Raw genomic sequence first — 18,433 nt, 5'->3', positions numbered from 1 at the left:
ATAGGGTGGAACAGGGTTGTGATGGGGCAGGGAGGAGGGCAGATTAGGCCTGGGAGGGGGGCAATCAAGTCCTTCCCAGGCCTGATCCACCTTCATGGAGCAAAGCAGACTTGGATCAGCAATTGAGCCTGCGCAGGCCTGAGTTTCCCCACAGTGGCTGCTGCAGGTTACACCCTGGGGCAAGGGGACAGCCAAAAATCCCCCACAGGATGCAGTGAAAGTGGCGCTTGTGCCACTGCATTTGTCATGCAGGGATTTGGGCAGGATTGGGCCATAAGTCTGCTGACCTTTCTTCCCTTTCTCCCTCTCCTTAGCAGAAATTGCCACAACCACCATCATTGGGTGAAGAAAGAACAATTTGTTGTGAGAAGAGCAATAACTCGTATTTTGCTTCTCCAGGAGACATGAAAAGGCTTCCTTACCCTGGCAGTCTCTTCCATAGTGGTTTGCACAGCACTCAGGTACCCACTTGGGGGCAAAGCATGTCCTCCTGCAGCCCTTTAACAAAGACCTCCCACGAAAGTAGCTCCATCTATTCGACCTATGGGAGAATTGTGCCCAGTACTGCCTCCTACCAGAAGGGCGATACTGAACTGGCTCACGGGACAGTGGCTCTCCATGATAAAAACAACTTTGCTTTTCTCCCTATGGGGGTGGGGAAAAAAACTGTTAACATTGTATGCAGGTTTCTGGTGTTGCCTTCTGTTTGAATCTGTTTGTTAGGCTGGAAGTCCTTGGTCTGCTTGCAAAGAAAGTTAGGAGACCTGTTTGTCTTCCTCTCCACAGTAAAATAGTATTAGGAAAGGGCAATTTGCAGGGGAGATCTGTGGACAGGCAGAGGGATACTTAACTCTTTTCCCATTTGTTACTTCCCTCCCTTCCTCCCTCCCCAACATTCCAGACTGGTACTTGCAGCAAAACTAAGAGAAGATGGCTGGGATGACTGGGATCGTTTGCATGAACAAAAGGAAATATGAAGTCCTGGAAATTGCTGTATTTTCATCTTTTAAAAACAGCAGTTGCGAGGCAGTCCTGGCTGGATCAGGACAATGGAATTAATTCCTTCCCTTCTCATGGCAATTCTGACAATCCACTTCTCCCCAAAGCTCCTGTTTACCATGACAGCTGAAGGTAATAGTTATCTATTTTTGGTGGCAAAAACAAGAGCAAATTTGGGGATCAATCCCCTCCTGGGCCAAGCAGCAGCTTCAGAGGAGGGGATTGTCTCTGGGACTGAGGATCAGAGGAAAGAGGTTAAATTGCTCTCTGCTCCAACACTGCAGCCCTAACCTGGATCATTCTTGCAGCTGCTATTTTAAAACCAAAAAGATGAAAATGCAATTGTACTTTTAGTGATGTGCGCAGTTCGACCCTAGGCCAGCCCTATCATTCTATAATCACTTATGCAATTCATTCTTGCCTGTAGCATTGGAAAAACACTGAGTAAACTTTTTTTCTGAAACCACCCTCCAAACGTACTTGCACAGTGGCTCATTGTGATATGGCTCAGGAAAATCCAATAAATTCATTAAAACTACATATTTTGTTAAATTTCTAGCCAGATATTTACAATACATTACAGATTCAGCAGTTTTCATTTTGAATTTCCAGGTAAAACTTACTATTTCAATGGATCCACGAGGGCAAGAAGACTCAAACCCACACTTGGTGCACAGGAAATTCTGTGGGGCAGGGCAGAAGGAAAAAAAAAATGCACAGTATTTAACCAATATTCAGTGATTTCATTCTGTAAAGTAGAGCCGGCATTTTATTTGGAAGATGTTTATTTGAAGGATGGGGGTGGGGGAAGGACTTCTTCCTTTTGCAAAGCATTTGTAAATGAAGAGAGTTGAGTCACAAGCATGATGGGGAGAATTTGAGAACTACAGATAAATGAAACTGTGGATATGGGACCCCTGGATATGAAGAGATGCCTGTATTTTGGTCTTTATTCCATTAGAGGAGGAAGGTGATGCATATAAATCAAACCATAGATGCATCTTAAAACCATACGTACTCACCACAACTTCAACAGTACGAAACTCATCACAGCGAGATCCCAAGTCTGGGGGTTCCAGCAGCTGATCAATACCATAAGCAACACCTGCATTAAATTTCATATACCTCTGTACAATCCTTGCATTGCCATTGAGCACCAGAATGTCCCCCTGCAAGGCAATGAAACAAGACAAATGTACCAGAACATACCAGAAGTCTAAAGACAAAGACTTGGCTGGGTAATTCAAATCAGCAAGTGAAATTCAGCCTCATGACTCTTTTTTGTTCCCTTAGGCTTGCCTAATCATTATGTTGCACTAATGGTAAAAATCATCAAGGGCAAATTTCCCCTTCTGTGGAAAGTGATACAGCAGTCCTATCTGGGCCCAGACATTTGACTCTTATCTGCTTGGACCATAGTCTCCAAACCTCTCTTGCATGCCAATAATGCATAGTTCTCCTGTTCCTACACCCAGTGTAAAATTTCAGCCCACTTTCTCCTTGACTCCTTTCTGCTTATCTTCACATATTGTTTTCTCAGGCTCTGCTTTTCAACCCACTGTCTATGTCCCATAACCTCAAGCCATCCCCTCACTCGAGAGCCTAGACCTCGGCTCATCACCAAAACAACTTTAGTATTGAAATACCAGAGAATTACCTCCCAACAGATCCATTAAAAAAATGGAAAATTGATGAATTTGACCTCTTAGGGCAACCCATGCAAACACAACAAACTGTTTACATTTGGTTTAGAAAAATCGCTACTTACAACACTTGTTTTGCTGCAGTTAAATGAGATGATTGATCCATGCAGAGTCCTTAAAGGAGTAGAAGACTCTGTCAGCTTGGAAGCTGAAAACTAGAAGAAACGCAAAGAATGTAAGTGGCAATCAGAAATTCACAGGTACACACACATTACAAGATTTGGCTTTAGAGGCATTTTGTCATTTCCAGTTGTTTAATAAACACAAAGAAGTGATGACATGATGCATACTATCTCCTGAACTAGAACCACTGAGCTTTTCTTGATCAAACTTCAGTTTTGGTTAACAAATGATAAATGGTGCCACCAACTGGGACCTAAACAGTTTAGATTAGGGCTTTTAACCAATGATTGATTGATTGATTGATTGATTGATTGAATTTATATACTGCCTTCCCCTTGTCGAAGCAAATGCCCAAGGTGGCTTACAAAGTTGCATAATAAAATGTACAATGTATACAAACAATGATTAAAATCATTAATTAAAATACAACACAACAATTGGAGGGTGGCATTGGCAACTATTTTGTCCAGAGAGCGGCAACAGAATTAAAACTTTAACCAATTAAAGATTTTTTTATTGATGGATTTTGGGGCATTGCAGAGGGATGCAATGAGGAAGATGGGCTGGGAACTTCCTTCTGTGCATACTGCAAGGGTTAGGAACCAACCCACTCATTTTCTACTATGTCAAATAAATAAATAAATAAATAAATAAATAAATAAATAAATAAATAAATAAATAAATAAAGCAAGCAAGCAAGCAAGCAAGCAAGCAAGCATAACCTTAATAGGTAGCCCCACTGAATTAACCAGTTAAAGATCTGGTTGTGCAACTGACCCTTTGAATTAATATGCCAGCTTCAGCACCCTATATTATAATGGGAAAAGCAGGATGTAAATCCTTTAAATAAATAATTTGTTTGGATTTGCATAGAGAAATACTGTTCATAACATCACCAAAATGCTCTTTTCCTCCACCCACAGCAACATTTCCATCAGGGAGGAAGGCTTTTGTTGGAATGAACACACTGAGTTCTGATTATAAAGCAAATCAAAAGGCAAGTACATTTTGTTGCTCAGTTTACCTGTGTGTCCCTGATCATGTGCCCTTTGAGATAAGCAGCCAGCTTGTCACGGTGCTCTTTATGATACAGCCATTTTTGCATGTTTTCAGGAAGGGAGCTTAGTGCTTCATCTGTTGGCCACAACATGGTGAAGGGCTGGTGAAAGGTATTGTTAACCAGCGAAAGAATTTCTGCATCCTGAACAGAGAACAACATGGATGCATAACTCACTCCACAGTAAAATGGCATAATAGTGTGCATGCCATGTCAATCAGGAAACAGTTTTGCATAACCAGCCCTCTGGAACAATGAAGAAAACCCTCTGTCTGAAAAACAAGAAGCTTCAGATACCCATTACCCATGCACCCCCAAATAAGTACGCAAGACCAAAACTTGGAGTTAAGGGTCACTTTATTAAACAAAGAACAATAAACTTAGCCCATAGCTTGCAGGTTTTAGTGGGGAAACGGCCCTAGCTGTCTTCCTCCCCAGTTCATCCGGAAGATCAAACAGGCGTCCACCTGACTCAAGACTCAAACTGGTCAGAGACCAGTTAAGTCTGTCCTCGCCGACCCACTGAGTTGAGGCAGTGTGACAGCACCAGCTCACCCAGGCCAAGACAAAGGTAGCCTTAGCAAATTCAGCCAAGAAAAGCCCACCAGCCTCACTGAGCCGAGTATGCAACATGTGAACGGCCCTGGCACATCCTCAGCCATGCTGCCTCAGTTGGACACCAATAACAGCTTCCTAACCCCTCCCCCGCCTGTCTCCTGCCTAAAGTGACCAAGGGAAGGCAAACTAAAAACTCACCCACCCAAAACAGACTGGGATAGGCGAAAAACTACCAGCTTAAAGTCAATCAAACTGAAGGCAAAAATTCCTACCAGGCCCTGAAGCGATCAGCTAGTCATCAGTCTGTCAAATGGGCAGGAGATCACCAGTCAGAGCGCAACTGACAGGCAAGTGGGGCGAGTGCACTTTTATATGTACGCTCGCCCCGTCTCTCGGGCCGGCGATATCTGGATGTCCAGGATTCGAAGCTTTGTGCTCATGTGCCTGGGTGGGCAGGGCAAAGGGTGGTGACACGCAAGGGAACATGTCACCATCATTACCTGTAATGGGGGTTCCACTATGTACTAGCAAGCAAAGAGATGCAGGCTTCATACAAGCCCTTTTCAGAAGAGCTTTCAGTGGTCTGGTGGAAAAGGGGATGGGACTTCTGACTGACGGTTTTGTAACTGGTCTTTGTTGAACTTGCACTGCACATTTATCAGGTCAATTGCTGCTGCTGCTGCTGCTTTTGCAGTGCTACTGGAATTTATTTTTTAATTTATTGCAAATGATTTGGGGGAATCTTAATTGTGAGCATCTTTGGGAGACTGACTGCACAGCAGGGCAGAAATGTGTTCATAAATAAAAAGGTTGCAATCCTGCACTTAGGGGCAAAGGCATATATAAAGAAAATGTCAAAAACAAAAGAAACAACTTATGCCATTCCGTTATTCTATGCAAAGCCAAAAGCAGAAACGTTGTGTTCGAATGCAAACATACTCACTCTTGCTAATGTTTACCAGGGGTTATATAGCAGCACTTGGAACTATCTGTTCTAAGAATTGGTCATATTGGATAATAGTGACAATTAGTTATTGATAGAATTATGATTTTTCAGGAATTATGAAATACACTACACAGCGTTATGCACTCATTGTGTAAAAAAAGTTCAAAATTGATCAAAAAGCACCATTTTAAATACTAATTGACTGTGGATACATATGCTAATACTATACCACCTATGTCAGCTACCTAGTACACTTTTAAAGATATTACAATTTATAATTATAATTTATAAATGCACCCTTGGAATAAAAACACACAACATTGCTTTCTGCACTTTTCCTCCTTGGAAAATAACAAAATCTATGAAAAAAATAAAAATCCCCTATGGGGATTTAATCAGCCTGCCTATGTAAACCGCCTTGAATAAAGTCTGAGGTGAAATCTGACGACCAAGAAAGGCGGTATATAAATACCTGTATTATTATTATTATTTATTATTATTATTAAAAATGTTTAAGAACACCTCTAGTTATTGATGAGCTGCAAGTGGTGAGAACTCGGTGGTGATGGTGTAATGTTGATAAATGTAATTTGCCTAGGAAAAGGATGAAGAGAGAGGCTTTATCGTCTCCTAAGCAAAGTACCATTTATGAACACCCAACGTGCACTGTCACAGCAGAGAACTACCAGATTCAGCTCACTACTGTACCATCAATATCATCAGACCAGGCAGTTTTATAGCAGTGCTGTGTATGCCCCATATAGGTAGATTTTATCTATAAAGTAAGATTCTTGCTGTAGATCACCTGATTTCTTGACATCTGCTACCTTACTGTGCATTATACAGGTTAGCTACCTGGAAAGACTCTTGGAGATGAAGAGCTATGAAGGTTTTTTTTTTTTTTTAACAAAGTTAGTGATCTCAGGTTTCTAGAATGCCTTATTACAGAATGCTTCTGCAGGAGACAAACATCTTGATCTCCAGGCTGTAAGGGCATATTGTAAATGCTGTGCATGTGTTTGCAGCACAATGGGTGAAATTCTGTGAAGGCCTAACCAGACCTCAAACCCTGAGAGAGGAATCCTTAATTACAAGCACTACAGTTTGAAAAAGGGTAATTAGCTTACCACTAGAAGCTTGCTGAAGATTTTGTACCCATAAGCTGCTGCAACCTCTGTGATGGTTTTCTGGAAAGCAATGAGAAAAGATGCAATTAGAAACAAGGTCTCTGGATTGCCAAGCAGAATACAAATGCTGAGTCAGTGAGTTGCCAGCCCCAGGAGATCTTATGACCAGTGGCACTACAGTTATATACAAGATGATACTGAGATGACTCAGCACATTGACATTCATACTTCCTAACATAGCAGCATCGTATTTATTCTTCCAGTTATTAATTATCATGAACTACTTTTACCTATTTAGACACATAGGGAACAAAATCTCCTATTCTAATATGTGACTTTAAGAAACTGCCTTCTACTGAGTCAGACAATTGGTTCACCCAGCTCAGACAATGACTAGCAGCGACCCTTCAGGGTTTCAGATAGAGATCTCTCTCTGCTCTACCTGGAGATGGCAAGGGTTGAACCCCTGCAAAGAATGTGCTGTGTCATTTGACCACCCACCTGGTGGGACTTTCTCCTAACTGCTAGATTTCATCTCTGAAGCAAAAGCACATGGAACCACAGAGGAAGTCAGTAGAGGAACTGAAGCTAAAGAAACTAAACTAAAGAAACATGAAGCAAGACTGGGCTTCAGAAGGATGCAAAAATTGACACCCATATCAGTGATGTGGTAATTCATATGGCCTACTGACACAAATTCCTAAGGAGAGAGCTTTATAATATGACAGTGATCCATGCTGGTTTGTTATCAGATGAACTGCATATCTCTGATGTACCTCAGTTATGCTAAACAACCTGAACCAGGTCACATCTTCCTCTGTTTCAATGTTTTTATATCTGAAAAACCCTACTATCTTCTTCCCTCTCTGACAATCTGGATTGTCCTTGGGTGAACTTCATGCTGTTATACTGACAAACAAGCAGACATGGCAGAGCTGAACCTTTCATATCCCATTTATAAAATGAGGAAGGAGATTCCTTACAATTTGAGTTTCTCTTACACTGCATCTTGTATATGTTTAATCAGAAGTAAACACTTTCTCCTGTTCAACTGCCTTACTTCCAAGTAAGTGTACATCTACTGATACCTGGATTTGGTACACTTAAGAGAAAAAGAATACAACTATCCCTTTCATTTCTGAAATATCTAAGCTGTACCTCCTACCAAATACACAACACTCATGATAGATTTAGGAAAGAAATGATAGGAGGCATTAAATGAAATTCCACAGTACCTACCCATGACTCCCTCCTACTATAGCCAAACCATGGTCCGTAATAGCCTTCTGTCATAAACAAAGGGGGGTTTGGGGTGCTCAGGGTTCTTGGTTTTCGAACCCTAAAGCCCTCAAGGCCCCTCTGCTCAATAGTACTGCCACCACCCTGTATGTGCCAGTGCGTCAGAAATGATGGAATGCCTCATCAAAGATAGAATCTCAAAACACAAAGACGAACAGGCCTTGCTGAGGGAGAATCAGCATGGCTTCTGTAAGGGTAAGTCTTGCCTCACGAACCTTATAGAATTCTTTGAAAAGGTCAACAGGCAAGTGGATGCGGGAGAACCCGTAGACATTATATATCTGGACTTTCAGAAGGCGTTTGACATGGTCCCTCACCAAAGGCTACTGAAAAATCTCCACAGTCAGGGAATTAGAGGGCAGGTCTGTCACAAACTTAGGGGGGGTTGGTGTGCTCAGAGTTCTTGGTTCACAAACCCTAATGCCTTCAAGGCCCCCTGTCCAGTAATACTGCCACCACAACTGTATGTGCCAGTGCCTCAGTCCAGGGACACTGAGACCCTCTAGGCTTAATTCTATCCCTTGCAGGCACTGAGCTCTTTCTCCAATTAAGCTTCAGTCCTCAAGTTACTAGACCTCAATGAGCACTTGGTAGCTTGCTGAATAGCTAGGCAGGATTCTGAACCTTTGTCCCCAACAGACAATGAAACAACTTGGTAAAAGGTATTTTAGTTTATTAAGTACATAAGGTTACACACTCTACAATAAGGCAGCAAATGCTAGAGGCATAAACATCTAGAAAACCTATCAGGAATAAAATAATAAAGCTAGCTGGCTATCTCTATTAATACCTATCTTTCACCTGAGTCAGCTTCTCTTGTAGATCTCTTAGCTCCAGGGCTACCTATGAGGCCAGGTGCCCATGATGGACAAAGGAGCTCACACGCGTGCTGGATGTTGCACCCAAAAGCTCTGTCCAAGAAGGAACCCCTCACATCCCCCGGGCACTCATTATTCTTATGCTACTAGTACTGAGGTGACTTCATACTTATTTAGACTGTCCAATCAGACCCTTGCGGAACAGAACCTTCTCGAAGTTGGCCTGGTTGCTAACTCCTCCTAGTTCTTACCCCACCCAACTGGAGATCCATAGCTGGACTCCATCACACTTGATAAGGCGCCTCTCTGTCTGCTAAGGTGCTAAACATTCCAATGGGTTGTTATTCTTGCTATCTGTCCTTTCTGGCCATCCAAGGAGAGACAACAATCCTTTTGTTTATTTACTCACATTCCTGCAGCTAGGAACTGCTAGCAACTTCTCAGTTACACTGTCTTAGTTTGGTTCAGGCTTCACATGCTAACCTAGGCCTAACATATACTTATTCATGACACCTTCTAAATGCAGCAGCTAAGGAGATTGCCACAGAAAATACAGTGGTTCTCTCCCCTCCGCCACTGAGCACTGCACACAATTACCTGAGACGGATTCAATTATCTAATGAATAGCTAGGACAACTGGCTGGATATTAGGGAGTCAAAATTTCAATGTAGAGCTGAGCAGAAAAGATGATACACGTTTTCAGTGACTCATTATTTTAGACGTACCTCGGATAGATTGGCGGAAATGTTGTGATTCTGCAGGTCATATGGGACTAAGATCTTGTCAATGAAGTGTATGACACCATTCTCTCCACTAACGTCACTTTCAATTATCTTTGCTTCTCCATTTAAATACACACTGTTCTGAGAAAGAAGGGTCATAGAACACATTCTCAGTGAAATGCACCTTCCAAGAAGCATTTTGCTAATTGTCCTCTACAAAGCAGTTCTATTGGATGAGCTCCTGAGCGATCAATACTGGGAGAAATAACCAAGTTCCAAGGAACATAAAGCAACTGCAGAATAGGCAAAGTAAACAGTGAGCATCTTCCCTCCAGGGTGCACTGCAGTTGTTGTTTTCCTGCACTCAAACTACGTATAGGCAACAAGTCTACAGAGAGACTTGGGGACTGAAAAGCCACCACCTCTCATCAGTGGTGTAGCAAGCAGGGGCAGGGCAGTGGTCCACCCTGAGTACCAGGCCAGAAGGGAATGCAATGTGGCTGCAATGCAGCCACACATATGTTCCAGAGTTTTAAAGAGTCTTTAACAAGAATTTTGGAGTGCATAGGGGGCTGCATCACTTGCTGGTAAATGCTTGCAGGAGAGAACTTGTTGACAGTGCTTGCTGGCAGACACTTTAGTAAAGAGTCTCCAGCAAGCAAAGAGTTCTAAAGAAACTTGCTTACTTGCTGGAGCCTCTTTAAAACTCTGGAGTGCATGCATGGCCACATCGCTTACCAGCAGATGCTTGCTGGAGACTCTTTGCCCTAGAAACAGAGCCACAGAACCTGGCAGAGTTTTTCTGCCTGTACAAGAGGGACGGGCTCCATTTGAACCAGAATGGAACCAGACTGCTGGCGCATAACATTAAAAAGGTGGCAGAGCAGCTTTTAAACTGATCCCTGGGGGAAGGCCGACAGGAGCCGAGGGGCATCCGGTTCGGGACTCCTCATCCCTATGGGATGAGGATGGGGAGGTTAGAGAACAACTAGACAAAGGCAGGGTAGGAGAAGAAATTGGGAAAGGTAGGGAGATGGGATGTGATAGACAGTTTGGCACAATGAGAGGATGCGGGGACAAAGGAGCGAATAAGCAGCCCATCCTGGGGCATTCCGTGTATAAATGCTTTTATGCGAATGCCCGAAGTCTACGAGCAAAGGTGGGAGAACTGGAATGTCTGGTGACAAGGGAAAATATTGACATAGTGGGCATAACGGAAACCTGGTGGAATGCGGAGAATCAGTGGGATACCGCAATCCCGGGCTATAAACTCTACAGGAGGGACAGGCAGGGGCGTGTTGGAGGTGGGGTGGCCCTTTATGTTAAGGAAGGGATAGAATCCAGCAAAGTAGAGATTGAAGGTGGGTCCGACTCCACCGTAGAATCTCTGTGGGTTAAATTACCAGGCTTGAGCAGCGATGTAATACTGGGGGTGTGCTATCGTCCTCCAGACCAGAAATCTGATGGGGACCTTGAAATGAGGAAACAGATCAGGGAGGTGACAAGGAAGGACAGGGTTGTAATCAAGGGGGACTTCAATTATCCTCATATTGACTGGGTCAATTTGTGTTCTGGTCACGATAAGGAAACCGGATTTCTTGACGTGCTAAATGACTGTGGCTTAGATCAGCTAGTCACGGAGCCCACCAGAGGACAGGTGACTCTGGATTTAATTTTGTGCGGTACGCAGGACCTGGTTAGAGATGTAAACGTTACTGAGCCATTGGGGAACAGTGATCATGCTGCGATCCGTTTTGACGTGCACATTGGGGGAGGAATACCAGGCAAATCTCTAACAAAAACCCTTGACTTCCGACGGGCGGACTTCCCTCAAATGAGGAGGCTGGTTAGAAGGAGGCTGAAAGGGAGGGTAGAAAGAGTCCAGTCTCTCCAGAGTGCATGGAGGCTGCTTAAAACAACAGTAATAGAGGCCCAGCAGAGGTGTATACCGCAAAGAAAGAAGGGTTCCACTAAATCCAGGAGAGTGCCCGCATGGCTAACCAGCCAAGTTAGAGAGGCTGTGAAGGGCAAGGAAGCTTCCTTCCGTAAATGGAAGTCTTGCCCTAATGAAGAGAATAAAAAGGAACATAAACTGTGGCAAAAGAAATGTAAGAAGGTGATAGGGGAGGCCAAGCGAGACTATGAGGAACGCATGGCCAGCAACATTAAGGGGAATAATAAAAGCTTCTTCAAATATGTTAGAAGCAGGAAACCCGCCAGAGAAGCGGTTGGCCCTCTGGATGGTGAGGGAGGGAAAGGGGAGATAAAAGGAGACTTAGAGATGGCAGAGAAATTAAATGATCTTTGCATCTGTCTTCACGGCAGAAGACCTCGGGCAGATACCGCTGCCCGAACGGCCCCTTCTGACCGAGGAGTTAAGTCAGATAGAGGTTAAAAGAGAAGATGTTTCAGACCTCATTGATAAATTAAAGATCAATAAGTCACCAGGCCCTGATGGCATACACCCAAGGGTTATTAAGGAATTGAAGAATGAAGTTGCAGATCTCTTGACTAAGGTATGCAACTTGTCCCTCAAAACGGCCACAGTGCCAGAAGATTGGAGGATAGCAAATGTCACGCCTATTTTTAAAAAGGGAAAGAGGGGGGACCCGGGAAACTATAGGCCGGTCAGCCTAACATCTATACCGGGTAAGATGGTGGAATGCCTCATCAAAGATAGGATCTCAAAACACATAGACGAACAGGCCTTGCTGAGGGAGAGTCAGCATGGCTTCTGTAAGGGTAAGTCTTGCCTCACAAACCTTATAGAATTCTTTGAAAAGGTCAACAGGCATGTGGATGCGGGAGAACCCGTGGACATTATATATCTGGACTTTCAGAAGGCGTTTGACACGGTCCCTCACCAAAGGTTACTGAAAAAACTCCACAGTCAGGGAATTAGAGGACAGGTCCTCTCCTGGATTGAGAACTGGTTGGAGGCCAGGAAGCAGAGAGTGGGTGTCAATGGGCAATTTTCACAATGGAGAGAGGTGAAAAGCGGTGTGCCCCAAGGATCTGTCCTGGGACCGGTGCTTTTCAACCTCTTCATAAATGACCTGGAGACAGGGTTGAGCAGTGAAGTGGCTAAGTTTGCAGATGACACCAAACTTTTCCGAGTGGTAAAGACCAGAAGTGATTGTGAGGAGCTCCAGAAGGATCTCTCCAGACTGGCAGAATGGGCAGCAAAATGGCAGATGCGCTTCAATGTCAGTAAGTGTAAAGTCATGCACATTGGGGCAAAAAATCAAAACTTCACATATAGGCTGATGGGTTCTGAGCTGTCTGTGACAGATCAGGAGAGAGATCTTGGGGTGGTGGTGGACAGGTCAATGAAAGTGTCGACCCAATGTGCGGTGGCAGTGAAGAAGGCCAATTCTATGCTTGGGATCATTAGGAAGGGTATTGAGAACAAAACGGTTAGTATTATAATGCCGTTGTACAAATCTATGGTAAGGCCACACCTGGAGTATTGTGTCCAGTTCTGGTCGCCGCATCTCAAAAAAGACATAGTGGAAATGGAAAAGGTGCAAAAGAGAGCGACTAAGATGATTACGGGGCTGGGGCACCTTCCTTATGAGGAAAGGCTACGGCGTTTGGGCCTCTTCAGCCTAGAAAAGAGACGCTTGAGGGGGGACATGATTGAGACATACAAAATTATGCAGGGGATGGACAGAGTGGATAGGGAGATGCTCTTTACACTCTCACATAATACCAGAACCAGGGGACATCCACTAAAATTGAGTGTTGGGCGGGTTAGGACAGACAAAAGAAAATATTTCTTTACTCAGCGCGTGGTCGGTCTGTGGAACTCCTTGCCAGAGGATGTGGTGCTGGCGTCTAGCCTAGACGCCTTTAAAAGGGGATTGGACGAGTTTCTGGAGGAAAAATCCATTATGGGGTACAAGCCATGATGTGTATGCGCAACCTCCTGATTTTAGGAATGGGTTAAGTCAGAATGCCAGATGTAGGGGAGAGCACCAGGATGAGGTCTCTTGTTATCTGGTGTGCTCCCTGGGGCATTTGGTGGGCCGCTGTGAGATACAGGAAGCTGGACTAGATGGGCCTATGGCCTGATCCAGTGGGGCTGTTCTTATGTTCTTATGTTCTGCCATTTTCAACCACTGTGCTCCAAACTTCTGTGGCACACCTGCAGAACAGTCACAGCACACCAATGTGTTCTGGCACACCAACTGAAAATCACTGCTCTACAGAAACAAACATTTCCACACAGCCTAGTTTTTTGTTTTTTGTTTTTTTTACTGCTTTTTCATTCTGTGGGCTAGAAGGTGATCTTTGGGCCTCGTGGCTACTGGCAAATCCAGACTGTGGAGGGGCAGGGAAAGGGGAAGAACACTGAAACAAAACAGTAAAGCATGGACAGCTTATGGACAACATGGAATTAAAAATAAACAGTACCAATACCTTTTTCATAGAAATACTTATTTTGTGCCCTGATAAAGCTGTGATGGAATCGAGCAACTCCAAGTCATCGGACTTCAGTGACTGACAGCTGACTATGTGATAGCGAAGCAAATCCTGAATGTGGCCCTCTCTTTTCCATTCTGAAAACTACAGAAAACATTGCGGTAAGAGTCAGGTGCAGGTTCACAGCACTGAAACCAGCTCAAGCGTTTGAGCTGAGTACACCCCTCAATATAACAAATTAACTGGATGCTACAGCTGCTGAAACTCAATCTTTATTCAAGGACTTAAGACTGGCGAATGATGGATCTATTTCTCAAGAAAGAAATGCAAAAACACTTCTTTTAAACATGGAGAAAAGGTACCAGCAAATCACATTAGCCTACTGCATCACCATCTTTCATATACTAAAGAAAACGCAGTGAAAGTCACACAATCAATGGAAATTCAGCTTTGTACAACATGAATTGGTCAAGTGGAGCTTCCATCTGGATGGAGAAAGTTCCTGTTTATTTGAAGCATGACTCTGCCTGAGGAAAGATCCTCCCGTAGTCGAAACGGCTGACTTTCATGGCCTTCTATGGAACTTCTTTTAGTTAAGCAGAATCCAAAGAAAGACAGACCAGCACAGAGAGAAACACTCTATGGAAAGACTGGCAGAGCCTGGCTTTCAAATGCAATGTGAAGACCTACTTACTGTGGTGCTGTTCCGTACGGCATCAACATGGGGGACAAACACAGTATACGGTCCAAATCCCGTCAACTCAGTAACGTTATGGTCCTACGTACCACAAAGACATGTCAGAAGATTAACACCACACATACACATGCCACAAAGCAAGTCATGCAAAAGAAAACACTGGCAGGTTGGATCCTAAGAAACACACACAGTGCAATCCTAACTTGTGCTGGAACAGGAAGGCCAGTAGGCCTGCGCTGTATCCAGCACAAGTTTGGGGCTGACTGTAGCTCAGCCAGAGGCAACGAGAGACTTTTCTCCTTGCACTGGGGAGAGCTGCAGCAGCGCTGGATGAGGTGGCCTCTGCCTGTTCCCCTGCACTGACTGAGCTCGGCCAGCACAGACTTACCTTTCCTTGCCACTGGCGAGGCTGGATTTGGCCTCCACAGGCTGGCGCACCTCTGTGTGCTGGCATGACTTACTCCCATGGAGGTGCAAACGTGCTTTACGGCACCTTTGTGACCCTCCTGGGCTGACGCAAGGGACTAGTGCCGGCCAAAATGTGTTTAGGATTGTGCTCACAAGTGACATGCCTCACATGCAATGGGGCTCCACTGCAGCCCGTCATTGTACCCCAAAAAACTCCACTCCTGAATGTTGGGGGACTTTCTAGAGCAGAAGAAGAATTGAGAGCAATGAGTGCTTCCTCTTTGTAGGAATGAAAATACAGTTCTTGGAAGAGATTCTCCAGATCCCACCATGGTTATATGTCTTTAAAAGAATAACAATAAAGATACCCACTGATAAGTATTGCAGGAATACGGATGCACTTTCTCTTGCAGCGAGTTCCTAAAAACAAACCCAAAGCAACTCTAATTAACGATGAATCTTTAAAAAATGTCTAGTGAAGATTCAATCTAGAAATGAACAAACATTTAGACACACCCTGCTTCTCACATTGCAGATTTACAGCACAATCAGTGCAAGAGAAGGGCCCAAAGTGACTCCGCCTGACACAATGGGAAACTCTTTCCCTTACCTCTGGGTAAGCCACCCCAGCCCCAATGGGTCTTCTCGAATTTGCACCACCTCTGGAGGTGGCATATATTTGAGGAGAGTAGAGCAGCTTGTAGCTGCTTGGGAACAGGGGGCTAGGATCCGGCTTATCTGCTGGCTCCCAGCCCCTCCTCCTGCTCCCCGCCCACCCCCAGGACCACCCGTCCCCACCCTCCCGCCTGCCCAGGAACACCTCCCTCCTACCTCCTCTCTGCCCACCTCAGACCCTTGCATCGGCCAAGCTCAGCAGATGATAGCCTCCTTGCCAGAGTTGGCGCGGAGGCTGGATTCAGCCTCTGCAGGCCAGTGTGTATTTCTGCACCGGCCCCGCCAACTCTAGAGAAGGCACAAACATGCTTTACAGCATGTTTGCAACCCTCCTGGGCCGGCGCAAAGGATTTGCGCCAGCTCAAGGGCGAGTTTGGATTGTGCCCTTAGACATAAAAATGGCTTCTGACAGTCGCTTCAAGCCCAAAGAAACAATGGATATCATATGGAACCAGGATCAGACATGATTAAGGCTGCAATCCTATACACACTTACCTGGGAGTAAGTTCCATTGAATTCAGGGACTTACTTTTGAGTAGACATGCATAGGATTGTGCTGCTAGTCCTGGTTCCATGGGATGCTCATGAGTTTGGGGCTTACGCACTCCCTACTTCCCTTCACATGTAAAAGGAGGAAGTTTTCAATTTCTGGTATTGACTGAAACTTTAGAACAAACTGGCATTTGAACTGAATCCCAGTTTCATGTCCTGCTAGTTCATAAACTTTGGTTAGAACAAGCTCGGATGTGCTGGTTTCAGACACCACAGCAAATCCCAACTTATTCTAATTCCAAGCAGAACTGGAAGTTTAAAACTCCTTTCTCTTTCAATGAACAGTGAGGGACAAGTGGCACTGGTGTTCCTGTTTCTTCAGTCGCCTGGCTGCCAGTATAAAGTGGCCCCTCCTCATTGCCTTCAGAGCCAATTGCGACTGTAAAAGCCAAAGCTTTTGCAGTCATGATGGGCTCTGAAGGCAAGGACGGGCCATTTTACACAAGCGGCCAGACACCCGTAGAAGTTAGCATTTTGTCATCTTCGCCCCCCCCCCAGAACACCAGTGACAAGTGGCTCAAGTAGGAAGCTTGCCTCTGAATCTTGCATGATTTAGCCATAGATTTGCATGATGTTCACTTGACCATAAAATTCTATCATGTTTCCAAAACTGAAATTGCTGTGCTTTTCAATAGTAGTGTTTCAACTACACTGGGCACTGCTTGCGTTTTAAAAGAGAGTAACCAGTATGCAGTCAAACACTACTGTTAGAATTGCTTTTGGTTTGGTGGAAGCATTTTTAACAGCCATCTCCTATGACAGCATTCCTGCAATCATGGGGGTAACTTTGTGAGTTCCCCCCTACTTTTCTTCAGATTGAAGTGAATCACTCCACTACAATTGAAGCAATCAGAGCAGGATCTCTGTGTTGCTACATTTACTGGGTCTTCTGCAACTTTCCCCCTTCATCAGGAAAACCTCCGTAGGGCTGTTTCAGAAAAAGAAGTTACTGCAGCCCTTGTCTCTGAAAAAGTGCTGCTTACCCGCCAGACTGTCCTCTTGCATTTAAACCCATCTCCGGTGCTCCTCCAACAAATGCAGGTTCGGCTCCCAGAGCGATGGGCAAGACAGAGAGCGAGTGGACTGCAGCCTCCATTGTTCTGCCAAGAAAAATCAAGGGCAGGCAATTTAGCCAGTGAACTGAAATACTACCTAGTAGGACTTTTAAAAACACTTCCATGATGTCTAAAATATTCCACTGTTCTGTATAAAAATACAGTCAAGATTGGCATACAGAAAATTTCAAAAAAGCAAAAAAAAAAAAATCAAAACCATTAAGGACAACCTCACTTAAAGCACCCATCAGAGTTCGCTGGTTGAATATTGTGAAATGCAACATTGCAAAACTCACATTATTTCCTGACCAAACTTCCACATTGATGGCACCTCCTGGTTTGTAAATCATGCCCCCTATGCAGTAGTGCAGCTAGAGATGTATCAAATCCAAAATAAGTGCAGGCTCTCAAACATGAGTGCAAGCAGCCCCTGTGTGTTACTCTTGCTGCCTGAAAGGCTCTGAGGGCGAGTGGTAGGGGCTCCTTATACTCACGTTCCGGAGCCTGCATTTACTTACCATTTTGCATCCCCCCTAGCTATGCTATGACTGTCAGCTGCTGCCAAGTTCTCCTGGTGTTCTCTTTTCTTGGGGGCTGCTGACATCAGAACTGATTCAGAACACCTGGGCTGAGGTCAGGCCTGCTGCCATCTCACCCCTCCCCCTTTGCTGTCAATTAGAACTGCTGTGTGAGGAAGAGCCAGCAGCCGCCAAGTCCTGCCCTCACATCTGTGGCCCAGTATAGGAGGAAAAAAAAAGAATCATTTCATTGTTTATGGCCTGCAAACCACTTTGGCAGACCTTGGCCTGAAAGGCAGCATACAAATAAATAAGCAAATACAATCACCATCAAGTTAATTGCTGGTGAAGTTCTAAGAAACAGAGCTGCGAATCAGGATTTCCCTGGTTTGAACTTCATCACACTATCATGAATTCACTAGGTGGCCTTGGACATGCCACTCAGCCTCAGCATTCCCAGCTGTTGTATGGGGACAACACTGTTCAGATCAGGATTGTTGTAAGCACTACATCAGGACAATGGGGTGAACGCTTTGCCCACTCAGAAAGTGCTATAAAGCTTAAGCCATTTCTACCCGACGTTGCATATGTGCAACAGGAATCAAATGTGTACACCAGTGCGCTGGGCATAACTGGGTTAAGGGGATGGTGTGAGTGTAAACTGAATGGGAGCAGCAGCACCAGGCAGGCAGGTTTTTCACCTTTCCTACCACATCATTTCTCCAATTAAAAACATTTCCTGTGTCCTAC

At 44.6% G+C, this 18,433-nt stretch overlaps 1 protein-coding gene across 1 annotated transcript in view; it reads right to left on the bottom strand.

Annotated features, from left to right (window-relative positions):
- Positions 1-18,433, bottom strand: part of STAB1 (stabilin 1) — a 103,535-nt gene that overhangs the window by 15,734 nt on the left and 69,368 nt on the right. The window contains exons 45-55 of the mRNA XM_066613521.1: positions 17,094-17,210; positions 15,256-15,303; positions 14,473-14,556; positions 13,776-13,922; positions 9,357-9,494; positions 6,514-6,573; positions 3,850-4,026; positions 2,768-2,857; positions 2,022-2,168; positions 1,623-1,682; positions 423-645 (exon numbers count right to left, since the gene is read on the bottom strand). Of these exons, the coding sequence (XP_066469618.1) occupies positions 423-645; positions 1,623-1,682; positions 2,022-2,168; positions 2,768-2,857; positions 3,850-4,026; positions 6,514-6,573; positions 9,357-9,494; positions 13,776-13,922; positions 14,473-14,556; positions 15,256-15,303; positions 17,094-17,210 (1,291 nt within the window). The remainder of the gene's footprint in view (positions 1-422; positions 646-1,622; positions 1,683-2,021; positions 2,169-2,767; positions 2,858-3,849; positions 4,027-6,513; positions 6,574-9,356; positions 9,495-13,775; positions 13,923-14,472; positions 14,557-15,255; positions 15,304-17,093; positions 17,211-18,433) is intronic.

The sequence above is a fragment of the Tiliqua scincoides genome, chromosome 2 (assembly GCF_035046505.1).
Source record: "Tiliqua scincoides isolate rTilSci1 chromosome 2, rTilSci1.hap2, whole genome shotgun sequence".
In the NCBI taxonomy this organism is placed as follows: Eukaryota; Metazoa; Chordata; class Lepidosauria; order Squamata; family Scincidae; genus Tiliqua; species Tiliqua scincoides.
The sequence above is the reverse complement of the archived record's forward strand: the minus strand, read 5'-3'. Positions and strand labels throughout refer to the sequence as shown.